Source organism: Ictidomys tridecemlineatus, chromosome 13, assembly GCF_052094955.1.
Source record: "Ictidomys tridecemlineatus isolate mIctTri1 chromosome 13, mIctTri1.hap1, whole genome shotgun sequence".
Taxonomy (NCBI): domain Eukaryota; kingdom Metazoa; phylum Chordata; class Mammalia; order Rodentia; family Sciuridae; genus Ictidomys; species Ictidomys tridecemlineatus.
In genome coordinates this window covers 87,345,471-87,354,497 of record NC_135489.1, presented here as the reverse complement: position 1 = coordinate 87,354,497, position 9,027 = coordinate 87,345,471, and the positions used below count along the sequence as shown (strand labels likewise).

General features: G+C 50.8%; 1 protein-coding gene across 1 annotated transcript; it reads right to left on the bottom strand.

Annotated features, from left to right (window-relative positions):
* Positions 1-672: 672 nt before the first annotated feature.
* LOC144369729 (NUT family member 2F-like) lies at positions 673-6,464 on the bottom strand. Its single transcript, XM_078029837.1, has 6 exons — positions 5,803-6,464; positions 4,547-4,675; positions 3,370-3,509; positions 2,518-2,894; positions 2,034-2,150; positions 673-1,356 (listed from the first exon to the last, which is right to left on the bottom strand). Exons 1-6 carry the CDS (start codon positions 6,462-6,464, stop codon positions 673-675), a joined length of 2,109 nt encoding a protein of 702 aa, XP_077885963.1.
* Between the last annotated feature and the right edge of the window lie 2,563 nt (positions 6,465-9,027).

Here is a 9,027-nt window from a genome sequence, read left to right as displayed (position 1 = left end):
ATCTCAGAACTAGTCACACTAAGATCTGAGAGCCACCAGTTAGTCCTCAGACCTCAGAGCTGTGAATACCAAGGGAGATGTGCTTTGCCTCTTTGTGATTTCTCTTCATAGCAGGCCCTCAGATGATTGGTAAGGGAGATGTTTAACAGGCAAAGATCATAGAGGGATACACAGAGAAGATCCCCTAAACCAAGAGAGGCTTTTCCATGAGGTGATGAGTTGGGTTTTGGAATCTTGTCTGTTTTCTCCCAGGATTAGGGGGAGGACTCATCTAAATCTGGAAACAAGACCCAATAGATGGACACTTGTGCACCCTGGGTCCTGGCAACCCCAGTTATCACCTCTCAGTTCTCACTGCATGGAGGTGCACAGAAAACATGGCAGAAGCTGGAGATTTTTTTTTCCTACCAAACTGCCTTTATTCCCAGTGACAGTCAAACAAGGTACAGTTTCCCACCCAGGATTGAACATTGTGACCCTCCCCTCTCAGTACCTCCCCCTACCCTCTTTCTACATTTACTATACCCTCCCACTCCCTACATTTTTCTGAGAACCCACAGGAACTGTCCTATGTGATGAAGAACCTTTGGACCTTCCAACACAGAATGAAGCCAGGTGAGATCTTGCCTGAGGGGCAGCCACCCCAGAGGCCACCAGTCAACACGACTGTCCTCAGGGCCTCTTCTTCTTTTGGTTGCCTGATGATGTGCACTTCCTCTTCTGAGGCTGTGAGGTTTGAGCCAGCTCCAGATCCACATCTTGCCCTCCAGTGACCTGGAGGGGAGGCCCAGTGCAGGGCGTGTTTTTCATGAAGCATGTGCGTCCAGTGAGAGCACTCTTCATGGACATGGCACCTGGAGGAGGGTGGGAGCTGAGGAGTCCTCTCTGGGGAGGTGGGGCCTGGATTTCTTGATCTCCTGAGCACAGGGTTTCTATTGGAAGGGCCTGGCTCCGGGACAGTTCCCAGGGCAGCAGGCGGTGCTGGGAGCTAAGGAGGAAATCCAGGCTTTGGAGGTCCTCATCCACACTGCAGCCATTGGCTGTCTTATGTGGCCGCCCAGAAGAAGTGGCTTTTCTGGGACCCACTACACTTTTGTTCCCCAGGTTTAAGGAGGAGGATCTGCCGTTTTGGGGAGGATGGTTGGAGTGGATGGTCCCCAATGAAGAAGACCCTTGACAGCCTTGGAGGACAGCAGTGTCCTTTGAACCCAGCAACTCTGGCTCGGCGGTCCTGCTCCTCTTCACGACCTGGGAAGCCACCTCTGTGGACCAGTCCTCCGTGCTGGCCCCTTGATCAGTGTGATGTTTCCGCTTCTCTGCACCTTGTTTGGCAGCTGCCTCAGAAGCTCTTGTGTCCTGTTGGGACATATCATGACCCTGAGGCACCTGCAAAGGTGCTTCTTCACAAGATGAAGGAGGATATGGGCACTGGCCAACTCTTCTTCATGCATGAAATGGGCCACAGGGATTAGGACAATCATATTTCAGTGGGAAGTGGATCTGTTACTCATCTTGGTCTCATAAAAACACACTGAGTGTCTGCTGGACACTCCCCTGGGCTTCCTTTCTGCTTGATATCCTGAACCCTTCCATGGCTCTCATGTCTCCTTCCTTTTTTTTTTCCATCCTACATCATGTGTCCTGGAACAGACTCACTCAGGGAGCCATCACAGACAGGATAATGATAACATCCTCTGGGCCACATGAGTAAGGTCCTGTGCCTTCTTCATCTACCTGCTATCCCTTGCTCCCCTCTCCACCTGTGGTAATTCCCTTTCCTGTATACTTGTGTCCCTTTGTCTCCTAGTCTGCCAGGTATTGCTCTGTGCCTTGGTGTCTGTTCTGAAACCCTGGAAACCCTCGTGTCTCTACCTCCTTTGTTCTACCTGGTGCCCCTTTCTCCTTGTCTACCTTTTGTTTCGTCCCAACCCCTCTTGTTCCTGCCGTCCCTGCACTTTATTATCAGGTGTCCCTGCCTCTCTTCTGTACCACCTACCCCAGGTCTACTGGGAGACCTTCCTTCTGCTTTCTACCTGGTCAGTGGTGTGTCTTTCCTGCTGCTCCAGTTCTTTTGTCAGAGCCAAGATATTTATATGTGGCTTGTTGGAAAGTATTTCTTCCAGGAAGCGAGGATGAATTATACTCTCTGCCTGGGATGAGAAGGAAGAGAGTGTGAGTGAACTTGGGAGGAAATGGCCCCAAGTCAAGAGGACTTCTAGGAGAAAGAGGAAGCAATAATAATCCCATGCTCATTTGCATCATGGGGTTGTTATATCCCAACTACCAGCTACACCCATGTATGAGTGCACATGTGTGCATGCACATTCTCTCTCTCTCTCTCTCTCTCTCTCTCTCTCTCTCTCTCTCACTCACACACACACACACACACACACACACACACACACACACACACACACACCATAATAATAATAATAATAATCTGAGATTCTAAGCCAGGAAACTGAATTCCATGAGTGCCGAAACTTTCTATACACCAAGATTGTAGGCCCAGCTCACCTTGTTGACAAAGTTCTCATCAACATAGCTCAGGAGACTTGGATGTGGGTGTAAATCATCCTGTATTGGCTGTTGCTCTAGTCCTTCCTCTCCCAAGTTTGCGCCAAGCTCTTCTGTAGACAAGTAGGAGGGCTCCCACGTGGCAAAGTTTGTAGGCCCGAATAGCTCATCCATGATGTCCATGTACTCTTGGATGGCTTCAGGTGGGATCTCCTCGGGCGCCTTGTTCTCTGGCCCTTTGGTCTTGGCCACCTTGTTCTTGCGTGCCTTGGTCTTGCGTGCTTTGGTCTCAGGCACCTTTGTCTCTGGTGCCTTGGGTTTGGCTGCTAATGAGCGGGCGGACCATACCTTAGGGTTGGTCTTTCTGGAGGTGCACGCTAGGACAGGGAGGACCAGAGTGGTGTGTGAATGAGGATTCCATGTTCATCCCAAATACTTGGTAGTAGGCAGGGTTCAGGGGACTTAACCTGGTATGCCATGCATGAGGACAACCTGACCCAGGAACCGAGGGATATAATAGTGCACCAGATGCAACATCTAGGAGATTCAAGTGGGAGGACATTTGTAGTGACTGGTAATGCATGCACTCTACCCTACCAGGACCCAAGTCCCAGGCAGATCTCGTGTTGTTTCTTTGGATAGACAAAAAGAGAAAGGAGATCCGTACTTGGCCCAGTCAATACACAGTTCATAGCTGAGTGGCAGGGACCTCAGGTGTTAGGGGCTTTTTTTCTTGTAAGAGTGAATCTCCAATACTGAAGGAAAAGTTCTTATTTGGGACAACAACTTGCCTTGGCCTTTTTCACTGTTTGGACACTATCATAGACTACTGTGTGAATGTGGGTACCCTACCTGGCTGTTGGACAGCCTCAGGGACTGGAGGCCTTCGGATTTCCAGCCTCGGAGTTGCAGGAGGAGGTCGGCACTGGAAGACCCCTGACAACTGCATCCTTGGATCTTCCATCTCCTCTGCAGCCTCAAACTCCATGAACCTTGATGGGATTTGGGTAAGGCAGGCACAGGCTGAGCTGAGAATCAGGTTAGCCATACCAGGCAGGTGCTGGTGTGGGATTCTAGGCTATGGAGTATTCTAAGCTATCAGTCAGGAGCTAGTGGCAGGAATGTGGAGTTGCTTCCTGAAGTAGGTCCGGCCAGTGACAGGAGGGAGCTGCTACAGAGGAAGAACTACAGTTCTCGGGAAACACTACATCAACTAGCACCTTAAGGGAATCAGATCTGAGGGACCCAGGCAGGGCCCCTAGCTGATCCTTGTTCTGGCTCTCTCCTGTTTCTGCCAGGAACCACATGATCAGTTTAGTTGTCGAAAATGGTCAGGGATGTGATTTATATCAGGGAACACCAGAGGTCCTGACCCAATTCAGGGGTACTGAGGCTGGGACCTTGGGCCCTGAAAGGATCATCTGGGATACCAAATTACAGGCAGGGTCATGTGGAAGTGAAAGCTAAGCTGAGAACATTGGGTTTCTTCCAATGAGGGTGGGTTCTTCCCTTCCCTTGTTAGAAAGGCTGGGATTATATGGAGCAAAGGAAGTAAGGACCAGAGACATGTCCTGGGGGCACCTGAGGTGGTGGCTGGCCCTGACAATGCACTTCCCACCACCACCCTCTTCTGGAACATCAGGTTGAAGTAGTGGCCACTTTGATGAGTTATAATGGACCTCACTCTATAAAGAGGTACCAGTTCCCAGGCAGGTGGCCCGAGTGAATCTAGTGCAACTTTTGCCCTCTGCAGAGCCAGCAAAGCAGCAGCAGACCCTCTGGCTGGGCTGGTACCTCCTCCCCATCCTGACCCTGAACCTCAAGGCAGAGTTGGAATCAAGAGTATGGAGCCTGGAGTTTCTGGGATTGTTGCTGAGAGAATGCCCAGGCCTCAAGCTAGAAGGAGCCACTATTTGGAGAGCTAGATGCCTCGGAGCCCAAACATAGGTAGGTGACAGGCTGTACCAGACCTTGCTGTGCAAACCATGATCCCCCATCAGTAGGCTCTGGGCCTTGAAAACTGGCTCACTTTTCTGCAGTCTCAAAGAAGACCATCCGATCAAAGTTGCTGGTGCGCTGCCATTCCTTCAAACCCTTCCTCAGGCCCTCTTCCATGGTCATGGTGGGCTCTCGTCGGGACAGAGACCGAAGCACTGGGCTGGAATTCATCAGGATCAGTGTCCACAAGGTCACCCTTCTTTATCAGTAGACCAACAACATAATTTCCTACCTTTGTTATATTTGCCCCATGATGTTCAACTCCAAGTATTGACATTGGGACTCCAGGATACTTATACACAACTTTAACACCAAGGGCTACATTGACCAGCATGATTGTGATTGGATTCCTCAAATATCATTGAGGTGTACCATGTGATGAATGTTTTTATCCCCCAACATTCACCCGTTGAAGCCCTAACCCCCAATGGAATGGTGTCTGGAGACTGCGTTTAGTGCTTAGAAGGTTAGATGAGATCCTGAGGGTGGCGCTTCATGAGGGCATTAGTGTTCTTCTGGGAGAAGGAGGAGACACTGTGAGGACACAGGTGAGCCAGCTGTCTTTTCAAGCAAGGAGAGGAGAGAGCAATCATGGGATTTTAGGTCAGTTACCCTTTACCTGGGAATCCTGACTAAAGAACTGTGAGAAAGGAATGCCTTTTTGTTTTTTCACAAATTTTCCATAGCATCATGTATGGTGTCCCAGGCTGACTGAAGACGGTGCACAGAATGGCCTAGGAGCAGTTACAAACTGGGGCAAAGTTGAACATTCCCATGCAGTATCCAAAGACAGCTTCCCCTCGAGTGTGACATCACCAGAGGGTCCTGATCAGGAGTTCATGACAATGTGTATGGGTAGCCATAGATTTCTGGGTTGAGGCCAGCACCACTAAACCCACTTGTGGTTGGGACGTCCCTTGTGCTGAGAACAATCAGGTCTATGGTGGAAGGTGAAATGACTGGGGGAGGCATGGAGTCAGACAGCCAACTTCGATTCCTGGCCCACATTACCCCCAGGAACCTCCTCTGACCTTGAGTCCTCCATGTGATGCTGATGATTATTGGAAACAAAGATTGCCTGCACTCACAGGCCTGTGATGGGCACCTGACATAAGGCACGTTTCATTCCCTGGTGTGAGGGGAATACATCTGGGAATGTAAGGGTCTCAGCTGGTCCCCTTACCCTCAGGACCTTTCGAGCAGTTCCCCTACATCCCAGCCTCCTCTTTCCAACCCATGCTTTTCCTCCTGACAGAGCTCAAGGGGGAGCCGGAGGAGAACACTCACATGAGGAAGCAGGAAAGTGCTTCCACATCAGGAGTCTGAGGAAGGTGCCTGCGGACCAGGGTCTTGAAGCGCTGCCAGCGCCGGAAGTTCTCATACACGCTGGGAGGTCTGCTGGTGTCATCTGGTGGCACTGCAGCTGGGAAGGTGGGTAGTGCGCCCTCCCCATACACTGTACCTGGCCATTGGCGCGCATTCATTGGAAACATGATGGGGGCCATCTGGGCAAATGGTCGTGGTGCTGGAGGGCGAAGGCCCAGGTGCCAGTGGATCCCATAGTTTTGAATCCCTCCACTGTCTGAGGCAGGTACAGTGGTCCTCGGGGCAGAAGGTGCTGTGAGGAATGGAGCAGGATGCTCCACACCCCCACAGAAGGCCCCTGGGGCCCTCCAGTTGAGGGGTGCCTGAGTGTGGATAATGTTCTGAATATGAGGAGGCCCCACTGGCCTCAGTTGTGGCCCATGTTTTCCAAAGGTGGACAGCCCTGGCACATATGATTGTCCAGGGTAAGTGGACAGCACCAGAGGGTTACCCTGAGAGATAGGCGCAGTCACCCTTGGTGCCGGGGGCAGCTCCCAGAATGGCTGGTGTGTTGGCACAGGGGCAGCTGGAAGAAAGGGTAGGCCCCTGAACGCAGACACGTGGGCACCAGGAGTGAAGTTCATGCCTGCTCTCCGTGATGCAGATGCTGTGGAGGCAAAGCAAAGCGGAGAATGGAGGAGGGAAAATGACAGCAGTTTCTTACTCAGTGGAAATCTGAGAACAAATGCTCCCAGCTCAGGGCCCTTGGGCAGGGAAATTGTGCAGTTTGCAAATGTCCCTTTGAGTGAATTTCATGCTGTGTTCCTTTAGTCATAGTTCTACCCTGAGAAATCTCATTTTCACTACACCAGGATTCCCAGTTGACTGTGACACCTCAGCTTTCCCTGATTCTGAGAGGCCCCTTGTGCATCCTTTGCAGACACTCCATTGGCCTCCTAGGTGACTCCCTAGAAATGGATCAATTTGACCCTATTCAGTGGCACCATGCCCCTCCTCATTCTCACCACTAGGAAAGGGATCTTCTCCAGGGCAAATGCAGGGGCTTTAGGGTCCCTTGTGAAGGTGACAGATTCTAAAAATGATTCCCCCATCACCTCCTCAGCCTTCCTTTTGCTAATACTCCTTGTATACCCCTCCACTTTTTTCCTAGGCATCCACACACAAACAAGAAACACCTGATTTAGATGTCTGCCTAGCTAGAGGCTGAGGAATTGTGTAGTTCACCCAGGAGCACATCCTGCCCAGCATGTGGGTGCTTCTCCCAGCACTTCCCACACCAAACACTAATGGGGGACAGAGCCTGGCCATCTGTGATCCTAGTGCTCACTGGTTCCTGCCATAATGCAGGGAGCTCCTTTCCCAGGGAAGAGGTCTATGTGATAGACACTGAGTCCCACAGATCCTCTCCTGGGCTGACTAACAAAGGTTACTGAGGTTTATGAAGTTGATGGGATGGTGAGGATTGGGGTTTTCCAGAGGTTTTCACAGACACTGGTCATTTTTTTATTGGGCCTGGGAATTAGAGCCGTTCTGATGTCCTTTTCCTTTGCACTCCTAATAATGGGAAGGGAAGTGTCACAGAGACTCAGGCCTGCACCAGCTGCTACCTGCAGCAAGGTTGTTGGGAGCACATTCCTGTTCACCAGGACATTATGCAGAGTGAGGTCAAAGAATGGGAGGTGTACCACACTTCAACACTTGCATGTATTAATCAGGACAGCTGCCTAAGTTCCAATGACAATATGAGTAGAGCCCCTTCCTAACTGTGTGCTATACTCCTTCCTATCTTCAAAAGAACCCAGTCATCTTCAAACCTGATCCTGGAAAATGAAGAGCACCCCACATGTGCTCCCTTATCATGGAGTACCAACCAAACCATGAAGGTAAGCCAAAGTCTTCTGTGTTGACTTGAAAACAATGAGCTGAGGCTACACACAGAGAGTGTGAAAGTGATAACGATTCAGAAGATCCCCCAGAGGCCCAAATCTATGTTGGCTAAGGTTTCCTGGGTTCCTTGCCCTTCTGGAATCAATGACACCTGCTGTCTGAATGGAAGGAGAAGTTTTCCTGGGCAGGAAGTTTGTGAGGGACCCTGGGCTATGGCAGTTGGAGTGCCCTGCAGCCTCACCCACAGAGACTATATCGCACGGCATCTGTGGTCATTGAGATCCCCATTGGGCACTTTTCTACTTAAGAACACTTCTTACCCCTGCCCACTTAGGATCTGAGACTCTCAGTCAGTCCCCTCAGAATGATATCCCAGGCAGCTTCCATGTGTCTGAAGAATGGACACAGGGCTCAGCATCTTGACTCCAGGAAGCCCTCACTGTGACACCATCTGTGACTGCCTAAAAAACCATGCAGTGACCTGGGTCCATTCTACAAGGAATCAATCCCGTGGCCTCTCTCCTTTCTGCTGACCCAGTGTACTTCCCCGGATTAGTTTGGACCTGGGTCTTAGGAGCCCTCCTCCCCATGAGCAGTATCAGTCTTCCCGGGGCTTCCTGGGCCATGTCAAGTGTACTGTCTAAGGCTCTTTCCTTCCCTTCCTTCTATTCAATCAGTTGACCACAGGGTAAGTGCTCCATCCTAACTCCCAAGGGTTTGGGGGGTGACTGGCCCTCAGATAACAGACCCCTGACTGTCCAGGCTCACCTCCTTCTGAAGTTCAGGCAGGACACCTGACACAGTGTCTCACAGTCTCCACAGTGGGAAACGTCAGTACAGGACCCAGAGAGTGACCTGTCTGTAACGGATGCTCAGGGTCCAACTGAGCCAAGCTGGCCAAAGTTTAAATGTAAACCACAGTGGAATGTTGGATCCAGACATTCTGCAGGGGGGGGAGGGGCCAAGGACAGCTGGCCTGGGTGGAGGGGGGGCTGGGCAGACATTCCATGAAGAGCTCTAATAGGTATAGAAGAACCTTGAGTTCCCTTCAGGCAATTCAGGGGTGACACAAGTGGTGTGTGCCTCTGGGACATTTTGAAGTAGTTTCTAAAATCCACAGGAGAGGGGTGTGACAGGTGGCCCTGTCTTTCAACAACCAAATTGTCTTTGCTTCCAATGATGGGCAGGACCAGTGAGCCACAAAGTCACCGGTATGAACAGTCAATACTCTAAAAATCTGTGGGGTATGGATTGTGTTTTATGTATAAAGTGTTTTTTTCCTGGTTGTTTTTGTTGGTG